The sequence below is a fragment of the Salvelinus fontinalis genome, chromosome 28 (assembly GCF_029448725.1).
Source record: "Salvelinus fontinalis isolate EN_2023a chromosome 28, ASM2944872v1, whole genome shotgun sequence".
Taxonomy (NCBI): domain Eukaryota; kingdom Metazoa; phylum Chordata; class Actinopteri; order Salmoniformes; family Salmonidae; genus Salvelinus; species Salvelinus fontinalis.
This window is the reverse complement of record NC_074692.1, coordinates 35635524-35656056: the sequence shown is the minus strand read 5'-3', so window position 1 is coordinate 35656056 and position 20533 is coordinate 35635524. Positions and strand designations below refer to the sequence as shown.

The following is a 20533-nucleotide window of genomic DNA, read 5'->3' as shown; positions in this document are numbered from 1 at the left end:
ATCCCTCTTTCACTCTCTCACCATCCCTCTTTCTCTCTCCCACCATCCCTCTTTCACTCTCTCACCATCCCTCTTTCTCTCTCCCACCATCCCTCCCTCCCTCACTCTCTCACCATCCCTCTTTCTCTCTCTCACCATCCCTCTTTCTCTCTCTCACCATCCTTGTTTCTCTCTCCCACCATCCACGTTTCTCTCTCTCACCATCCCTCTTTCTCTCTCTCACCATCCCTCTTTCTCTCTCACCATCCCTCTTTCTCTCTCTCACCATCCCTCTTTCTCTCTCTCACCATCCATGTTTCTCTCTCCCACCATCAATGTTTCTCTCTCCCACCATCCATGTTTCTCTCTTCCACCATCCCTCTTTCTCTCTCTCACCATCCCTCTTTCTCTCTCCCAACATCCCTCTTTCTCTCTCAACATCCATGTTTCTCTCTCTCACCATCCCTCTTTCTCTCTCTCACCATCCATGTTTCACTCTCTCACCATCCCTCTTTCACTCTCTCACCATCCCTCTTTCTCTCTCCCACCATCCCTCCCTCACTCTCTCACCATCCCTCTTTCTCTCTCTCACCATCCCTCTTTCTCTCTCTCACCATCCATGTTTCACTCTCTCACCATCCCTCTTTCACTCTCTCACCATCCCTCTTTCTCTCTCCCACCATCCCTCCCTCACTCTCTCACCATCCCTCTTTCTCTCTCTCACCATCCCTCTTTCACTCTCTCACCATCCCTCTTTCTCTCTCCCACCATCCCTCTTTCACTCTCTCACCATCCCTCTTTCTCTCTCCCACCATCCCTCTTTCACTCTCTCACCATCCCTCTTTCTCTCTCCCACCATCCCTCTTTCACTCTCTCACCATCCCTCTTTCTCTCTCCCACCATCCCTCCCTCCCTCACTCTCTCACCATCCCTCTTTCTCTCTCTCACCATCCCTCTTTCTCTCTCTCACCATCCTTGTTTCTCTCTCCCACCATCCACGTTTCTCTCTCTCACCATCCCTCTTTCTCTCTCTCACCATCCCTCTTTCTCTCTCACCATCCCTCTTTCTCTCTCTCACCATCCCTCTTTCTCTCTCTCACCATCCATGTTTCTCTCTCCCACCATCAATGTTTCTCTCTCCCACCATCCATGTTTCTCTCTTCCACCATCCCTCTTTCTCTCTCTCACCATCCCTCTTTCTCTCTCCCAACATCCCTCTTTCTCTCTCAACATCCATGTTTCTCTCTCTCACCATCCCTCTTTCTCTCTCTCACCATCCATGTTTCACTCTCTCACCATCCCTCTTTCACTCTCTCACCATCCCTCTTTCTCTCTCCCACCATCCCTCCCTCACTCTCTCACCATCCCTCTTTCTCTCTCTCACCATCCCTCTTTCTCTCTCTCACCATCCATGTTTCACTCTCTCACCATCCCTCTTTCACTCTCTCACCATCCCTCTTTCTCTCTCCCACCATCCCTCCCTCACTCTCTCACCATCCCTCTTTCTCTCTCTCACCATCCCTCTTTCTCTCTCTCACCATCCATGTTTCACTCTCTCACCATCCCTCTTTCACTCTCTCACCATCCCTCTTTCTCTCTCTCACCATCCCTCTCTCTCTCTCACCATCCATGTCCCTCCCTCTTTTTCACTCAGACACACACACTCTCTCTATTAATTAGTATAGCGAGCGCGTGTGTCAGTGAGAACTAGGGAAGAGGCATAGCGAGAGGGAGAGGGCATGCTGCTCTGTGTGTGCCATGAAGGGGGGGGTTGGTGATGGGGTTGAGGTTGAGGTGGTGGGGAGAGGGGGGGGTCGGAGGGTGCAGGGTGCAGGGAGGGGGTTGGGGATGGGGAGAGGGGCAGTTGGGGCTGGTAAAGGGGGATTGGTGGTGGGGATCGGGTGGGTGCAGGGGGGTTGGTGAGGGGGAGAGGGGGGAGTCACAGGAGAAGAGACTATTTCAGCAGGTATCCAATAACATGAAGAGAATGGCTGTTTTCCTCCATATCAGGCCTCTGTCTGTACACCCCCCCATCCCCCTGTCCCCGTCTCCCCGTCTCCCCGTCCCCCCGTCCCCTATTCCATGTTGAATTCTTCTAGCTTATAATAAATGTGTAGAACGGTGCTCAGCCTTGGTACAAAGGCATCACATACTGTGGAGACAGTACCAGTAGCCTAGCACAGTAGCAGGACAGCACAGACAGAAGGATAGCCACCATTTATTTTGACCGTTTCAATTGAAAAAAATCACAGTATGTTACTTTATTGTTACCCAGAAATTATTTGATATTGAGATAAACATGGCTGCCCTGGACCTTTAACCTGGAAGCCATTCCCACTTGTGCTGAATGACATAACAGAATAGTGAATATTGTTGTAAAATATTTATGCGTTAACCTGGGTGGATTTTCTGTGCTGGATAACAGGGTTTTGATGAACCAAAGGTTGCCAGTTCTGCTGCTGGTTAAATAGATCAGTTATAAGGGCTGTTTATCCTTCAGCGGGTTGCCAGTTCTTCTGCGGGTTAAATAGATCAGTTAGAGGGCTGTTTATCCTTCAGCGGGTTGCCAGTTCTGCTGCTGTTTAAATAGATCAGAGGGTTGTTTATCCTAGAGTGGGTTGCCAGTTCTGCTGCTGGCTTAATAGATCCGTTTGAGGTTTGTTTATCCCACAGTGGGTTGCCAGTTCTTCTTGTGGCTTGGTAGATACAGAAGAGGGTCTCAGAAGAGGGTTTTATCCTCGGCTGTGTTGCCAGTTCTGCTGACGGCTGGGTAGATATCAGTCTGAGGGGTTGTATCCTACTGTTGTTTGCCAGAGTGGGTTGTACCCCTGGAGCATATTACTGTGGGCCATATCTCCTGCATTACTGTGGGCTATACCTCCTGCATTACTGTGGGCTGTATCTCCTGCATTACTGTGGGCTGTATCTCCTGCATTACTGTGGGCTATACCTCCTGCATTACTGTGGGCTGTATCTCCTGCATTACTGTGGGCTGTATCTCCTGCATTACTGTGGGCTATATCTCCTGCATTACTGTGGGCTATATCTCCTGCATTACTGTGGGCTGTATCTCCTGCATTACTGTGGGCTGTATCTCCTGCATTACTGTGGGCTGTATCTCCTGCATTACTGTGGACTATATCTCCTGCATTACCGTGGGCTGTATCTCCTGCATTACTGTGGGCTATATCTCCTGCATTACTGTGGGCTATATCTCCTGCATTAGTGTGGGCTATACTGTATCTCCTGTATTACTGTGGGCTATATCTCCTGCATTACTGTGGGCTGTATCTCTTGCATTACTGTGGGCTATATCTCCTGCATTACTGTGGGCTATATCTCCTGCATTAGTGTGGGCTATACTGTATCTCCTGTATTACTGTGGGCTATATCTCCTGCATTACTGTGGGCTATATCTCCTGCATTAGTGTGGGCTATACTGTATCTCCTGTATTACTGTGGGCTATATCTCCTGCATTACTGTGGGCTATACTGTATCTCCTGTATTACTGTGGGCTATATCTCCTGCATTACTGTGGGCTATATCTCCTGCATTAGTGTGGGCTATACTGTATCTCCTGTATTACTGTGGGCTATATCTCCTACATTACTGTGGGCTGTATCTCCTACATTACTGTGGGCTATATCTCCTGCATTACTGTGGGCTATATCTCCTGCATTACTGTGGGCTATATCTCCTGCATTAGTGTGGGCTATACTGTATCTCCTGTATTACTGTGGACTATATCTCCTGCATTACCGTGGGCTGTATCTCCTGCATTACTGTGGGCTATATCTCCTGCATTACTGTGGGCTATATCTCCTGCATTAGTGTGGGCTATACTGTATCTCCTGTATTACTGTGGGCTATATCTCCTGCATTACTGTGGGCTATATCTCCTGCATTAGTGTGGGCTATACTGTATCTCCTGTATTACTGTGGGCTATATCTCCTGCATTACTGTGGGCTGTATCTCTTGCATTACTGTGGGCTATATCTTCTGCATTACTGTGGGCTATATCTTCTGCATTACTGTGGGCTGTATCTCCTACATTACTGTGGGCTATATCTCCTGCATTACTGTGGGCTATATCTTCTGCATTACTGTGGGCTGTATCTCCTACATTACTGTGGGCTGTATCTCCTACATTACTGTGGGCTATATCTTCTGCATTACTGTGGGCTGTATCTCCTACATTACTGTGGGCTGTATCTCCTACATTACTGTGGGCTATATCTTCTGCATTACTGTGGGCTGTATCTCCTACATTACTGTGGGCTGTATCTCCTACATTACTGTGGGCTGTATCTCCTACATTACTGTGGGCTGTATCTCCTACATTACTGTGGGCTATATCTCCTGCATTACTGTGGGCTATATCTCCTACATTACTGTGGGCTGTATCTCCTACATTACTGTGGGCTGTATCTCCTGTATTACTGTGGGCTATATCTCCTGCATTACTGTGGGCTGTATCTCCTACATTACTGTGGGCTGTATCTCCTACATTACTGTGGGCTATATCTCCTGCATTACTGTGGGCTGTATCTCCTACATTACTGTGGGCTGTATCTCCTACATTACTGTGGGCTGTATCTCCTGTATTACTGTGGGCTATATCTCCTGCATTACTGTGGGCTGTATCTCCTACATTACTGTGGGCTGTATCTCCTACATTACTGTGGGCTATATCTCCTACATTACTGTGGGCTATATCTCCTGCATTACTGTGGGCTATATCTCCTGCATTACTGTGGGCTGTATCTCCTGTATTACTGTGGGCTATATCTCCTGCATTACTGTGGGCTATATCTCCTGCATTACTGTGGGCTATATCTCCTACATTACTGTGGGCTGTATCTCCTGCATTACTGTGGGCTATATCTCCTGCATTACTGTGGGCTATATCTCCTACATTACTGTGGGCTATATCTCCTGCATTACTGTGGGCTGTATCTCCTGCATTACTGTGGGCTATATCTCCTGCATTACTGTGGGCTGTATCTCCTACATTACTGTGGGCTATATCTCCTGCATTACTGTGGGCTATATCTCCTACATTACTGTGGGCTGTATCTCTTGCATTACTGTGGGCTATATCTCCTGCATTAGCATGTCTATAGCAGTAAGTAACATTATAAATGGATTAGATGTTATCAGATCAGGTCCCTGTTCAGCCACTGTGACATGACTGTTGATTGTACTAGAACTATGGGCAATGGAGCATGGACATGTTTTTAGATTTTTGTTTACATAAGTATTCAGACCCTTTCCTATGGGTTTCCTATGAGACTTGAAATTGAGCTCAGGTGCATCCTGTTTCCACTGATCATATTTTAGATGTTTCTACAACTTGATTGGAGTACACCTGTGGTAAATTCAATTGATTGGACATGATTTGGAAAGGCACACACCTGTCTACATAAGGTCCAACAGTTGACAGTGCATGTCAGAGCAAAAACCAAGCCATGAGGTCGAAGGAATTGTCTGTTGAGCTCTGAGACAGGATTGTGTCGACGCACAAATCTGGGGAAGAGTACCAAAACATTTCTGCAGCATTGAAGGTCCCCAAGAACACAGTGACACAGCCTGAGCTGAGCATCAAGAACCCGATGGTCACTGTGACAGAGCTCTAGAGTTCCTCTGTGGAGATGGAAGAACCTTCCAGAAGGATAACCATCTCTTCAGCACTCCACCAATCAGGCCTTTATGGTAGAGTGGCCAGATGGAAGCCACTCCTCAGTAAAATGCACATGACAGCCCGCTTGGAGTTTGCCAAAAGGCACCTAAAGACTCTCAGACCATGTGAAACAAGATTCTCTGGTCTGTTGAAACCAAGATTGAACTCTCTGACCTGAATGCCAAGGGTCACGTCTGGAGGAAACCTGGCACCATCTCTATGGTCAATCATGGTGGTGGCAACATCATGCTGTGGGGATGTTTTTTAGTGGCAGGGACTAGGAGACTAGTCAGGATCGAGGGAAAGATGAACTGAGCAAAATAGGGAGAGATCCTTGATGTAAACTTGCTCCATACTGGGTCAATGGTTCACCTTCTAACAGGACAACAACCTTAAAGACACAGCCAAGACAACGCAGGAGTGGCTTCGGGACAAGTCTCTGAATGTCCTTGAGTGGCCCAGCTAGAGCCCGGATTTGAACATCTCTGGAGAGACCTGAAAATAGCCATGCAGCAATGCTCCCCATCCAACCTGACAGAGCTTGAGAGGATCTGCGAAGAAGAATGGGAGAAACTCCCTAAATACAGGTGTGCCAAGCTTGTAGTGTCATACCCAAAAAGACTCAATGCTGTAATCGCTGCCAAAGGTACTTCAACAAAGTACTGAGTAAAAGGTCTGAATACTTATGTAAATGTAATATTTAATTGTATATATATTTTTTATAAATTAGCAAACATTTCTAAAAACCTGTGTTTGCCTTGTCATTATGGGGTATTGTGTGTAAATTGATGAGGGGGAAAAAAACAATTTAATACATTTTAGAATAAGGCTGTAACGTAACAAAATGTGGAAAAAGTCAAGGGTTCTGAATACTTTCCGAATGCACTGTAAGTCTTCTTTCTCAGTAGTAGTGCAGTGTGTTGTGTCTGCAGTGTGTTGTGTCTGCAGTGTGTTGTGTCTGCAGTGTGTTGTGTCTGCAGTGTGTTGTGTCTGCAGTGTGTTGTGTCTGCAGTGTGTTGTGTCTGCAGGATGTTGTGTCTGCAGTGTGTTGTGTCTGCAGTGTGTTGTGTCTGCAGTGTGTTGTGTCTGCAGTGTGTTGTGTCTGCAGTGTGTTGTGTCTGCAGGATGTTGTGTCTGCAGAGTGTTTTGTCTGCAGTGTGTTGTGTCTGCAGTGTGTTGTGTATGGAGGATGTTGTGTATGGAGGATGACATAACTTATTCTACTCCTTTCCCCCTCTGCTTTCCCCTCCCTTTCTCCTCTCTCCTCTCCTTTTTCAACTCTTTTTCCATTCCACCCTGTCCCACTCTCTCTCTCACCTTCTTTCTCAGACCCCCCCCCCTCTCTCTCTCTCAGACACCCCCCCCTCTCTCTTTCTCTATATTGAAAGGGCTTTATTGACATTTGAAATATATGTTTTCATTGCCAAAGCATGTGAAATAGACAGGAAGTAAACAAGGGAAATAAACAATAAAAAATGAACAGTGAACGTTACACATATATATATATATATATATATATATACAAGGCAGACATTTCAAATGTTATATTAAAGGATATGTATGTATTATTGTCTCTCTCTATCCAGTCTCCAGGCTCAGACTCTCAGGCCTCTCCTCAGGGTGCGGAGTCTTCCGTCAGGACGCCCATGCTCGAGGGGAGTGACAGCTTCGAGTCTCCACCCCCCTCCACTAAAGAGGTAGGTTGGTTGTGTGTCTGCGTGTCCCTATCTGTGTCCAATGTGATGACTTTGACCAGACAGGCAGTGTGACGAATGGAAATGACACTTCTCCTGCATACTGACCACCAACATTTCAATGAGTCAACCATCGGTTCAATCTCTGAGAACTTCCCCAGTGGTATGACAGTGAAAACATTGCTATAATAATGTTATGACTAGGGATGTGACAAAAGGTAAACATTCTCTTAACATTTAAACTGTCACATTTAAACAAATAAAAAATTATCAGAAAATGACATGAATTCAAAATTCAGATGACCACTAGGGAGCAATGCAGTTCAATGTACCACAGTCCTGGATACCTAGAGGGAGCTCAGCATACTAATGTCCTGGATACCTAGAGGGAGCTCACCTTACTGCTGTCCTGGATACCTAGAGGGAGCTCACCTTACTGCTGTCCTGGATACCTAGAGGGAGCTCAGCATACCGCTGTCCTGGATACCTAGAGGGAGCTCACCATACTGCTGTCCTGGATACCTAGAGGGAGCTCACCTTACTGCTGTCCTGGATACCTAGAGGGAGCTCACCTTACTGCTGTCCTGGATACCTAGAGGGAGCTCACCGTACTGCTGTCCTGGATACCTAGAGGGAGCTCACCATACTGCTGTCCTGGATACCTAGAGGGAGCTCACCGTACTGCTGTCCTGGATACCTAGAGGGAGCTCACCGTACTGCTGTCCTGGATACCTAGAGGGAGCTCACCATACTGCTGTCCTGGATACCTAGAGGGAGCTCACCGTACTGCTGTCCTGGATACCTAGAGGGAGCTCACCGTACTGCTGTCCTGGATACCTAGAGGGAGCTCACCTTACTGCTGTCCTGGATACCTAGAGGGAGCTCACCATACTGCTGTCCTGGATACCTAGAGGGAGCTGACCTTACTGCTGTCCTGGATACCTAGAGGGAGCTCAGCATACTGCTGCCCTGGATACCTAGAGGGAGCTCACCATACTGCTGTCCTGGATACCTAGAGGGAGCTCACCTTACTGCTGTCCTGGATACCTAGAGCAATAGAGATACCCAGCAACGGGTTGGGTCTCACAGTGCCTCCCTTTCAGCTCTGCATCTGTACTGCCAATGTAGCACCTCTACTGCCACTGTAGCTCTGTACTGCCACTGTAGTTCTGTACTGCCAATGTAGCACCTCTACTGCCACTGTAGCTCTGTACTGCCAATGTAGCACCTCTACTGCCACTGTAGCTCTGTCCTGCCACTGTAGTTCTGTACTGCCACTGTAGCTCTGTACTGCCACTGTAGCTCTGTACTGCCAATGTAGCACCTCTACTGCCACTGTAGCTCTGTACTGCCACTGTAGTTCTGTACTGCCACTGTAGCTCTGTACTGCCACTGTAGCTCTGTACTGCCAATGTAGCACCTCTACTGCCACTGTAGCTCTGTACTGCCACTGTAGTTCTGTACTGCCACTGTAGCTCTGTACTGCCACTGTAGCTCTGTACTGCCAATGTAGCACCTCTACTGCCAATGTAGCTCTGTACTGCCACTGTAGCTCTGTACTCCCACTATAGCTCAATTCCACCTTCTCATTTAACTTGTCAAAGTATTGCCATACAGGACTTCCCTGCTGTCGCTTCCCAGTCTCACACTCTGCCATTTTCCCAACTGTTAACAATGATGACGTGTGGAGAGCTTTATACTATTATATTATTACTATTATGATTATTATATCCGTGGCAAATCATTTTAAAGATGCATGTCTCCTACTTACAGCATTGTTGCGTTAGGTACTGTTTATGTTTAATTGTAATTTTCACTTTCTGATGATCGTGACCTGTTAGTAGTTGTTCTGTGATAATAAAATAAAAGGTTTTGGTTGGGGATTTTTTCTAAATGTTAACAATTCCTACTTTGTTTAAACGTTTAAATGTCACACCCCTAGTTATGACAGTGTTATGATGACCATGTCTGTGTGACCCGGCATCAGTAACATGTTCTCTGTCTCTCTTCTCTACCTACAGTCCAGGAGAAGTCTCGCCTCCTTCCCTACCTATGTAGACGGTAAGATCTCCCTTTAGTTCCCTCCCTACCTATGTAGATGGTAAGACCTCCCTTTAGGTCCCTCCCTGTCCTCCCTCCCTCCCTATGTAGATGGTAAGACCTCCCTTTAGTTCCCTCCCTACCTATGTAGATGGTAAGACCTCCCTTTAGTTCCCTCCCTACCTATGTAGATGGTAGACCTCCCTTTAGTTCCCTCCCTGTCCTCCCTCCCTACCTATGTAGATGATAAGACCTTCCTTTAGTTCCCTCCCTACCTATGTAGATGGTAAGACCTCCCTTTAGTTCCCTCCCTACCTGTGTAGATGGTAAGACCTCCCTTTAGTTCCCTCCCTACCTATGTAGATGGTAAGACCTCCCTTTAGTTCCCTCCCTACCTATGTAGATGGTAAGACCTCCCTTTAGTTCCCTCCCTACCTATGTAGATGGTAAGACCTCCCTTTAGTTCCCTCCCTACCTATGTAGACGGTAAGACCTCCCTTTAGTTCCCTCCCTGCCTATGTAGATGGTAAGACCTCCATTTAGTTCCCTCCCTGTCCTCCCTCCCTACCTATGTAGATGGTAAGACCTCCCTTTAGTTCCCTCCCTACCTATGTAGATGGTAAGACCTCCCTTTAGTTCCCTCCCTGTCCTCCCTCCCCACCTATGTAGATGGTAAGACCTCCCTTTAGTTCCCTCCCTACCTATGTAGATGGTAAGACCTCCCTTTAGTTCCCTCCCTACCTATGTAGATGGTAGACCTCCCTTTAGTTCCCTCCCTACCTATGTAGATGGTAAGACCTCCCTTTAGTTCCCTCGATGTCCTCTCTCCCTACCTATGTAGACGGTAAGACCTCCCTTTAGTTTCCTCCCTACCTATGTAGATGGTAAGACCTCCCTTTAGTTCCCTCCCTACCTATGTAGATGGTAAGACCTCCCTTTAGGTCCCTCCCTGTCCTCCCTCCCTACCTATGTAGATGGTAGACCTCCATTTAGTTCCCTCCCTGTCCTCCCTCCCTACCTATGTAGACGGTAAGACCTCCCTTTAGTTCCCTCCCTACCTATGTAGATGGTAAGACCTCCCTTTAGTTCCCTCCCTACCTATGTAGATGGTAAGACCTCCCTTTAGTTCCCTCCCTACCTATGTAGATGGTAAGACCTCCCTTAAGTTCCCTCCCTACCTATGTAGATGGTAGACCTCCCTTTAGTTCCCTCCTTACCTATGTAGATGGTAAGATCTCCCTTTAGTTCCCTCCCTACCTATGTAGATGGTAGACCTCCCTTTAGTTCCCTCCTTACCTATGTAGATGGTAAGACCTCCCTTTAGTTCCCTCCCTACCTATGTAGATGGTAAGACCTCCCTTTAGTTCCCTCCCTACCTATGTAGATGGTAAGACCTCCCTTTAGTTCCCTCCCTACCTATGTAGATGGTAAGACCTCCCTTTAGTTCCCTCCCTACCTATGTAGATGGTAAGACCTCCCTTTAGTTCCCTCCCTACCTATGTAGTTGATAAGACCTCCCTTTAGTTCCCTCCCTACCTATGTAGATGGTAGACCTCCCTTTAGTTCCTTCCCTACCTATGTAGATGGTAAGACCTCCCTTTAGTTCCCTCCCTACCTATGTAGATGGTAAGACCTCCCTTTAGTTCCCTCCCTACCTATGTAGATGATAAGACCTCCCTTTAGTTCCCTCCCTACCTATGTAGATGGTAAGACCTCCCTTTAGTTCCCTCCCTACCTATGTAGATGGTAAGACCTCCCTTTAGTTCCCTCCCTGTCCTCCCTCCCTACCTATGTAGATGGTAGACCTCCCTTTAGTTCCCTCCCTACCTATGTAGATGGTAAGACCTCCCTTTAGTTCCCTCCCTACCTATGTAGATGGTAGACCTCCCTTTAGTTCCCTCCCTGTCCTCCCTCCCTACCTATGTAGATGGTAAGACCTCCCTTTAGTTCCCTCCCTACCTATGTAGATGATAAGACCTCCCTTTAGTTCCCTCCCTACCTATGTAGATGGTAAGACCTCCCTTTAGTTCCCTCCCTACCTATGTAGACGATAAGACCTCCCTTTAGTTCCCTCCCTGTCCTCTCTCCCTACCTATGTAGATGGTAAGACCTCCCTTTAGTTCCCTCCCTACCTATGTAGATGATAAGACCTCCCTTTAGTTCCCTCCCTACCTATGTAGATGGTAAGACCTCCCTTTAGTTCCCTCGCTACCTATGTAGATGGTAAGACCTCCCTTTAGTTCCCTCCCTGTCCTCCCTCCCTACCTATGTAGATGGTAGACCTCCCTTTAGTTCCCTCCCTACCTATGTAGATGGTAGACCTCCCGTTTGTTCCCTCCCTACCTATGTAGATGATAAGACCTCCCTTTAGTTCCCTCCCTACCTATGTAGATGGTAAGACCTCCCTGTCCTCCCTCCCTACCTATGTAGATGGTAAGACTTCCCTGTCCTCCCTCCCTACCTATGTAGATGGTAAGACCTCCCTTTAGTTCCCTCCCTACCTATGTAGATGGTAAGACCTCCCTTTAGTTCCCTCCCTGTCCTATGTAGATGGTAGACCTCCATTTAGTTCCCTCCCTGTCCTCCCTCCCTACCTATGTAGATGGTAAGACCTCCCTTTAGTTCCCTCCCTACCTATGTAGATGGTAAGACCTCCCTTTAGTTCCCTCCCTACCTATGTAGATGGTAAGACCTCTCTTTAGTTCCCTCCCTACCTATGTAGATGGTAAGACCTCCCTTTAGTTCCCTCCCTACCTATGTAGATGGTAAGACCTCCCTTTAGTTCCCTCCCTACCTATGTAGATGATAAGACCTCCCTTTAGTTCCCTCCCTACCTATGTAGATGGTAAGACCTCTCTTTAGTTCCCTCCCTACCTATGTAGATGGTAAGACCTCCCTTTAGTTCCCTCCCTACCTATGTAGATGGTAAGACCTCCCTTTAGTTCCCTCCCTGTCCTCCCTCCCTACCTATGTAGATGGTAGACCTCCCTTTAGTTCCCTCCCTACCTATGTAGATGGTAAGACCTCCCTTTAGTTCCCTCCCTACCTATGTAGATGGTAGACCTCCCTTTAGTTCCCTCCCTGTCCTCCCTCCCTACCTATGTAGATGGTAAGACCTCCCTTTAGTTCCCTCCCTACCTATGTAGATGATAAGACCTCCCTTTAGTTCCCTCCCTACCTATGTAGATGGTAAGACCTCCCTTTAGTTCCCTCCCTACCTATGTAGACGATAAGACCTCCCTTTAGTTCCCTCCCTACCTATGTAGATGGTAAGACCTCCCTTTAGTTCCTTCCCTACCTATGTAGATGGTAAGACCTCCCTTTAGTTCCCTCCCTGTCCTCTCTCCCTACCTATGTAGATGGTAAGACCTCCCTTTAGTTCCCTCCCTACCTATGTAGATGATAAGACCTCCCTTTAGTTCCCTCCCTACCTATGTAGATGGTAAGACCTCCCTTTAGTTCCCTCCCTGTCCTCCCTCCCTACCTATGTAGATGGTAGACCTCCCTTTAGTTCCCTCCCTACCTATGTAGATGGTAAGACCTCCCTTTAGTTCCCTCCCTACCTATGTAGATGGTAAGACCTCCCTTAAGTTCCCTCCCTACCTATGTAGATGGTAGACCTCCCTTTAGTTCCCTCCTTACCTATGTAGATGGTAAGATCTCCCTTTAGTTCCCTCCCTACCTATGTAGATGGTAGACCTCCCTTTAGTTCCCTCCTTACCTATGTAGATGGTAAGACCTCCCTTTAGTTCCCTCCCTACCTATGTAGATGGTAAGACCTCCCTTTAGTTCCCTCCCTACCTATGTAGATGGTAAGACCTCCCTTTAGTTCCCTCCCTACCTATGTAGATGGTAAGACCTCCCTTTAGTTCCCTCCCTACCTATGTAGATGGTAAGACCTCCCTTTAGTTCCCTCCCTACCTATGTAGTTGATAAGACCTCCCTTTAGTTCCCTCCCTACCTATGTAGATGGTAGACCTCCCTTTAGTTCCTTCCCTACCTATGTAGATGGTAAGACCTCCCTTTAGTTCCCTCCCTACCTATGTAGATGGTAAGACCTCCCTTTAGTTCCCTCCCTACCTATGTAGATGATAAGACCTCCCTTTAGTTCCCTCCCTACCTATGTAGATGGTAAGACCTCCCTTTAGTTCCCTCCCTACCTATGTAGATGGTAAGACCTCCCTTTAGTTCCCTCCCTGTCCTCCCTCCCTACCTATGTAGATGGTAGACCTCCCTTTAGTTCCCTCCCTACCTATGTAGATGGTAAGACCTCCCTTTAGTTCCCTCCCTACCTATGTAGATGGTAGACCTCCCTTTAGTTCCCTCCCTGTCCTCCCTCCCTACCTATGTAGATGGTAAGACCTCCCTTTAGTTCCCTCCCTACCTATGTAGATGATAAGACCTCCCTTTAGTTCCCTCCCTACCTATGTAGATGGTAAGACCTCCCTTTAGTTCCCTCCCTACCTATGTAGACGATAAGACCTCCCTTTAGTTCCCTCCCTGTCCTCTCTCCCTACCTATGTAGATGGTAAGACCTCCCTTTAGTTCCCTCCCTACCTATGTAGATGATAAGACCTCCCTTTAGTTCCCTCCCTACCTATGTAGATGGTAAGACCTCCCTTTAGTTCCCTCGCTACCTATGTAGATGGTAAGACCTCCCTTTAGTTCCCTCCCTGTCCTCCCTCCCTACCTATGTAGATGGTAGACCTCCCTTTAGTTCCCTCCCTACCTATGTAGATGGTAGACCTCCCGTTTGTTCCCTCCCTACCTATGTAGATGATAAGACCTCCCTTTAGTTCCCTCCCTACCTATGTAGATGGTAAGACCTCCCTGTCCTCCCTCCCTACCTATGTAGATGGTAAGACTTCCCTGTCCTCCCTCCCTACCTATGTAGATGGTAAGACCTCCCTTTAGTTCCCTCCCTACCTATGTAGATGGTAAGACCTCCCTTTAGTTCCCTCCCTGTCCTATGTAGATGGTAGACCTCCATTTAGTTCCCTCCCTGTCCTCCCTCCCTACCTATGTAGATGGTAAGACCTCCCTTTAGTTCCCTCCCTACCTATGTAGATGGTAAGACCTCCCTTTAGTTCCCTCCCTACCTATGTAGATGGTAAGACCTCTCTTTAGTTCCCTCCCTACCTATGTAGATGGTAAGACCTCCCTTTAGTTCCCTCCCTACCTATGTAGATGGTAAGACCTCCCTTTAGTTCCCTCCCTACCTATGTAGATGATAAGACCTCCCTTTAGTTCCCTCCCTACCTATGTAGATGGTAAGACCTCTCTTTAGTTCCCTCCCTACCTATGTAGATGGTAAGACCTCCCTTTAGTTCCCTCCCTACCTATGTAGATGGTAAGACCTCCCTTTAGTTCCCTCCCTGTCCTCCCTCCCTACCTATGTAGATGGTAGACCTCCCTTTAGTTCCCTCCCTACCTATGTAGATGGTAAGACCTCCCTTTAGTTCCCTCCCTACCTATGTAGATGGTAGACCTCCCTTTAGTTCCCTCCCTGTCCTCCCTCCCTACCTATGTAGATGGTAAGACCTCCCTTTAGTTCCCTCCCTACCTATGTAGATGATAAGACCTCCCTTTAGTTCCCTCCCTACCTATGTAGATGGTAAGACCTCCCTTTAGTTCCCTCCCTACCTATGTAGACGATAAGACCTCCCTTTAGTTCCCTCCCTACCTATGTAGATGGTAAGACCTCCCTTTAGTTCCTTCCCTACCTATGTAGATGGTAAGACCTCCCTTTAGTTCCCTCCCTGTCCTCTCTCCCTACCTATGTAGATGGTAAGACCTCCCTTTAGTTCCCTCCCTACCTATGTAGATGATAAGACCTCCCTTTAGTTCCCTCCCTACCTATGTAGATGGTAAGACCTCCCTTTAGTTCCCTCCCTACCTATGTAGATGGTAAGACCTCCCTTTAGTTCCCTCCCTGTCCTCCCTCCCTACCTATGTAGATGGTAGACCTCCCTTTAGTTCCCTCCCTACCTATGTAGATGGTAGACCTCCCGTTAGTTCCCTCCCTACCTATGTAGATGATAAGACCTCCCTTTAGTTCCCTCCCTACCTATGTAGATGGTAAGACCTCCCTGTCCTCCCTCCCTACCTATGTAGATGGTAAGACCTCCCTGTCCTCCCTCCCTACCTATGTAGATGGTAAGACCTCCCTTTAGTTCCCTCCCTACCTATGTAGATGGTAAGACCTCTCTTTAGTTCCCTCCCTATCTATGTAGATTGTAAGACCTCTTTTTAGTTCCCTCCCTACCTATGTAGATGGTAAGACCTCTCTTTAGTTCCCTCCCTACCTATGTAGATGGTAAGACCTCCCATTTAGTTCCCTCCCTACCTATGTAGATGGTAAGACCTCCCTTTAGTTCCCTCCCTATCTATGTAGATGGTAAGACCTCCCTTTAGTTCCCTCCCTACCTATGTAGATGGTAAGACCTCCCTTTAGTTCCCTCCCTGTCCTATGTAGATGGTAAGACCTCCCTTTAGTTCCCTCCCTACCTATGTAGACGGTAAGACCTCCCTTTAGTTCCCTCCCTACCTATGTAGATGGTAGACCTCCCTTTAGTTCCCTCCCTACCTATGTAGATGGTAAGACCTCCCTTTAGTTCCCTCCCTACCTATGTAGATGGTAAGACCTCCCTTTAGTTCCCTCCCTACCTATGTAGATGGTAAGACCTCCCTTTAGTTCCCTCCCTACCTATGTAGATGGTAGACCTCCCTTTAGTTCCCTCCCTACCTATGTAGATGGTAAGACCTCCCTTTAGTTCCCTCCCTACCTATGTAGATGGTAAGACCTCCCTTTAGTTTCCTCCCTATCTATGTAGATGGTAAGACCTCCCTTTAGTTCCCTCCCTACCTATGTAGATGGTAAGACCTCCCTTTAGTTCCCTCCCTGTCCTATGTAGATGGTAAGACCTCCCTTTAGTTCCCTCCCTACCTATGTAGATGGTAAGACCTCCCTCTGGTTCCCTCCCTACCTATGTAGATGGTAAGACCTCCCTTTAGTCCCCTCCCTGTCCTCCCTCCCTACCTATGTAGATGTTAGACCTCCCTTTAGTTCCCTCCCTACCTATGTAGATGGTAGACCTCCCTTTAGCTCCCTCCCTGTCCTCCTCTGCTTTACTTTACTAGGCTTTGCTTTGCCAGTACAGATTTGAATATATTTGAAAAGTGGTTTTCTCTAGTTACGTTAATGCTTGGGTGACCTCGCTCTGTGGGGGTATGCTGATGTGTAGGCCAGATTTAGTGCCAGATCAGCATTTTTAAATGTCATGGAAGGCTGAGAGAGAGAGAGAGAGAGAGAGAGAGAGACTTCACCCCTCTCTCTCTCACTGTCTCTCTCTCTCACTGTCCCTCTCTCTCACTGTCTCTCTCTCTCCCTCTCTCTCACTGTCTCTCTCTCTCTCTCTCTGTCTCTCTCTCTCTCTCTCTTTATTATGTTCATGTAGCTTATTCAACTTAACATTTCAACATAGAGAATCTTAGCTGACTTACTTGTATATTTGACAGCTAGCTAGCTCTATATATTATTTCAACATGAGGAGCTAAGAGGTTGCTAAATGCTTTGCTAGCTATCAGCGTGCTCTGATTATCTTAGCATGTTGCTTCTAGCTGGCTACATTTTGCTTCAGGTCAGGAGACCACTTGCTTTTTACACATATTGTCACATTTGTCTGACTACTGTAACATGCTGACCAGACCGGACACGTCGCGTGCGCAAGCGTCGCAAAATACATTTAGAAACCCATGTTATTCAATTATTGCACCCACACTGCTTGCGCGCGCCAACGAGCGTCTGCGACACCAAGGGCTAAAATAGATGTCGTTCCTATTTCTGACGCAGATCGCGCTGCAAGTCCTGCCTCTCCCATCTCCTCATTGGTTTATAGAAGCAGGTACCCACGTGTCATCTCCTCATTGGTTATACCCACGTGGGTGATAGAAAGACGAAAACTGTTTTGCCGGTAGTCGTGGTAATACAATGAAAGTTTAAATGCGTTCACCATATAATTTAAATTATGAAAAAGCCTGGAAGGAGGAGAGATGACTGGAAACCATTCGGTTAGCCGTTTTATGTGTGGATTAATTGTCGGAGTAGAGGTCCTTGTTCATTTCAGGTAAAATAACAACTCAATGTTTATATCCCAGGACAAATTAGCTAGCAACAGCAAGCTAACTAAATAGGACTAATTAACGTTAGCTAGCAAGTGCAAGCTAACTAGCTAAAATACCATACATGTTTAATGCTTTTCGACCTGTCCCCAAATTAATGTCATTGGTTCAGAGTTTGTTTTGATATTTTAACCTGTGTGTCGTGATCGCGTTTGGTGTGGGGGGGCAAAATACATGTATGCACGATAGCGCACGATGGCGCACACGTGCAGCCGGTTTGGGCAAGGTGTTAGACAATAATAATTTCAAAATGTTACAAATTTCAACTCAAAGTTTTATATACAATATTCGCAGTTCAAACCTCAATGTTTTCAACCCCCCCACCCCCCCCCCCACCCCATCTCTCTCCCCCACCTCTACTCCCCCTATCCCCTCCTCCCCCCCACCCCCTCTCTCTCCCCCCCACCCCCTCTCTCTCCCCCACCTCTACTCCCCTATCCCCTCCTCCCCCAGTCCCAGGTCCGTGTGACCCAGAGGACCTGATCGATGGGATCATCTTTGCTGCTAACTACCTGGGCTCCACCCAGCTGCTGTCTGACAAGACGCCCTCCAAGAACGTCCGTATGATGCAGGCCCAGGAGGCCGTCAGCCACATCAAGGTGAGGAGAGACACAGCTCTATACTGTAGACCAGACACAGATCTCATTTACAATACACAGCTCTATACTGTAGACCAGACACATATCTCATCTACAATACACAGCTCTATACTGTAGACCAGACACAGATCTCATCTACAATACACAGCTCTATACTGTAGAATGTATAGAACAACCGGAGGCCGTCAGCCTCATCAAGTTGAAGAGAGAGACAGATTAAATGTTTTATTCTTTAATTATGTGGTTGAATATGCTGAGTTGACCCTAGTGGACAGTAGACAAGTCCACATGACTGTCTTACAGAGGAACTTCTGGATAGAGTCCCACCTCTAACTGGTCGTGGGTAATATCTATCTAATAACCATCAGCAGTTTAATACTGTCTCAATATGAAATACTGCTTTAGGAGCGTCTCACTCACAAGTGATCTATGCATCGTCACTTTAATAACTCTACCTACAAGTACATATTACCTCAATTACCTCCACTAACCAGTGCCCCCCGCACATTGACTCTGTACCGGTACCCCCTGTATATATCCCCGCTATTGTTATTTTACTGCTGCTCTTTAATTATTTGTTACTTTTCTTTTTTTAAGTAACATCGGTACATTTCTACCTATGACCGTGTCACTTCCCCTCACTCACCTGTCACATGACCTGGCTCTCTTCCTAACATTTTCCTGGTTTATCAGCCCTCCACCTTCCAACACACATCCATACCAGTCTTTACTGTTGTCCTGTAGTCTATACTGTAGTCCTGTAGTCTATACTGTAGTCATGTAGTCTATACTGTAGTCATGTAGTCTATACTATAGTCTATACTGTAGTCTATACTGTAGTCCTGTAGTCTATACTGTAGTCTATACTGTAGTCCTGTAGTCTATACTGTAGTCCTGTAGTCTATACTGTAGTCCTGTAGTCTATACTATAGTCTATACTGTAGTCTATACTGTAGTCCTGTAGTTTATACTGTAGTCTATACTGTAGTCTATACTGTAGTCCTGTAGTCTATACTGTAGTCCTGTAGTCTATACTGTAGTCCTGTAGTCTATACTGTAGTCCTGTAGTTTATACTGTAGTCTATACTGTAGTCTATACTGTAGTCCTGTAGTCTATACTGTAGTTTATACTGTAGTCCTGTAGTCTATACTGTAGTCCTGTAGTCTATACTGTAGTCATGTAGTCTATACTATAGTCTATACTGTAGTCTATACTGTAGTCCTGTAGTTTATACTGTAGTCTATACTGTAGTCCTGTAGTCTATACTGTAGTTTATACTGTAGTCTATACTGTAGTCCTGTAGTCTATACTGTAGTCATGTAGTCTATACTGTAGTCCTGTAGTCTATACTGTAGTTTATACTGTAGTCTATACTGTAGTCCTGTAGTCTATACTGTAGTCCTGTAGTCTATACTGTAGTCATGTAGTCTATACTATAGTCTATACTGTAGTCTATACTGTAGTCTATACTGTAGTCCTGTAGTTTATACTGTAGTCTATACTGTAGTCATGTAGTCTATACTGTAGTCTATACTGTAGTCTATACTGTAGGATTTACTGTTGTCTATACTATACTCTATACTGTAGTCTATACTGTAGTCCTGTAGTCTATGCTGTAGTCCTGTAGTCTATACTGTAGTCATGTAGTCTATACTGTAGTCATGTAGTCTATACTGTAAGTACATACTGTAGTCATGTAGTCTATACTGTAGTCATGTAGTCTATACTGTAGTCGTGTAGTCTATAATGTAGTTTATACTGTAGTCTATACTGTAGTCCTGTAGTCTATACTGTAGTTTATACTGTAGTCTATACTGTAGTCATGTAGTCTATACTGTAAGTCCATACTGTAGACTATACTGTAGGCTTTACTGTTGTCTATACTATACTCTATACTGTAGTCTATACTGTAGTCCTGTAGTCTATGCTGTAGTCCTGTAGTCTATACTGTAGTCATGTAGTCTATACTGTAAGTACATACTGTAGTCATGTAGTCTATACTGTAGTCATGTAGTCTATACTGTAATCTATACTGTAGTCAATACTGTAGTCATGTAGTCTACTGTAGTCTATACTGTAGTCCTGTAGTCTATACTGTAATCTATACTGTAGTCATGTAGTCTACTGTAGTCTATACTGTAGTCTTGTAGTCTATACTCTAGTCTATACTGGAGTCCTGTAGTCTATACTGTAGTCTATATGGTAGTGTATACTGTAGTCTATACTATAGTCATGTAGTCTATACTGTAGTCATGTAGTCTATACTGTAGTCCTATAGTCTATACACACACACACACACACACACACACACACACACACACACACACACACACACACACACACACACACACACACAC

The 20533-nt window shown here is 46.3% G+C and overlaps 1 protein-coding gene across 5 annotated transcripts in view; it reads left to right on the top strand.

Moving 5' to 3' along the window:
* LOC129826642 (amyloid-beta A4 precursor protein-binding family A member 1-like) overlaps nucleotides 1-20533 on the top strand; it is a 171899-nt gene that overhangs the window by 115747 nt on the left and 35619 nt on the right. For all 5 annotated transcript variants that reach the window (XM_055887590.1, XM_055887592.1, XM_055887589.1 and 2 more), the window contains exons 4-6: nucleotides 7248-7358; nucleotides 9377-9416; nucleotides 18030-18175. In XM_055887590.1, the coding sequence (XP_055743565.1) occupies nucleotides 7248-7358; nucleotides 9377-9416; nucleotides 18030-18175 (297 nt within the window). The remainder of the gene's footprint in view (nucleotides 1-7247; nucleotides 7359-9376; nucleotides 9417-18029; nucleotides 18176-20533) is intronic.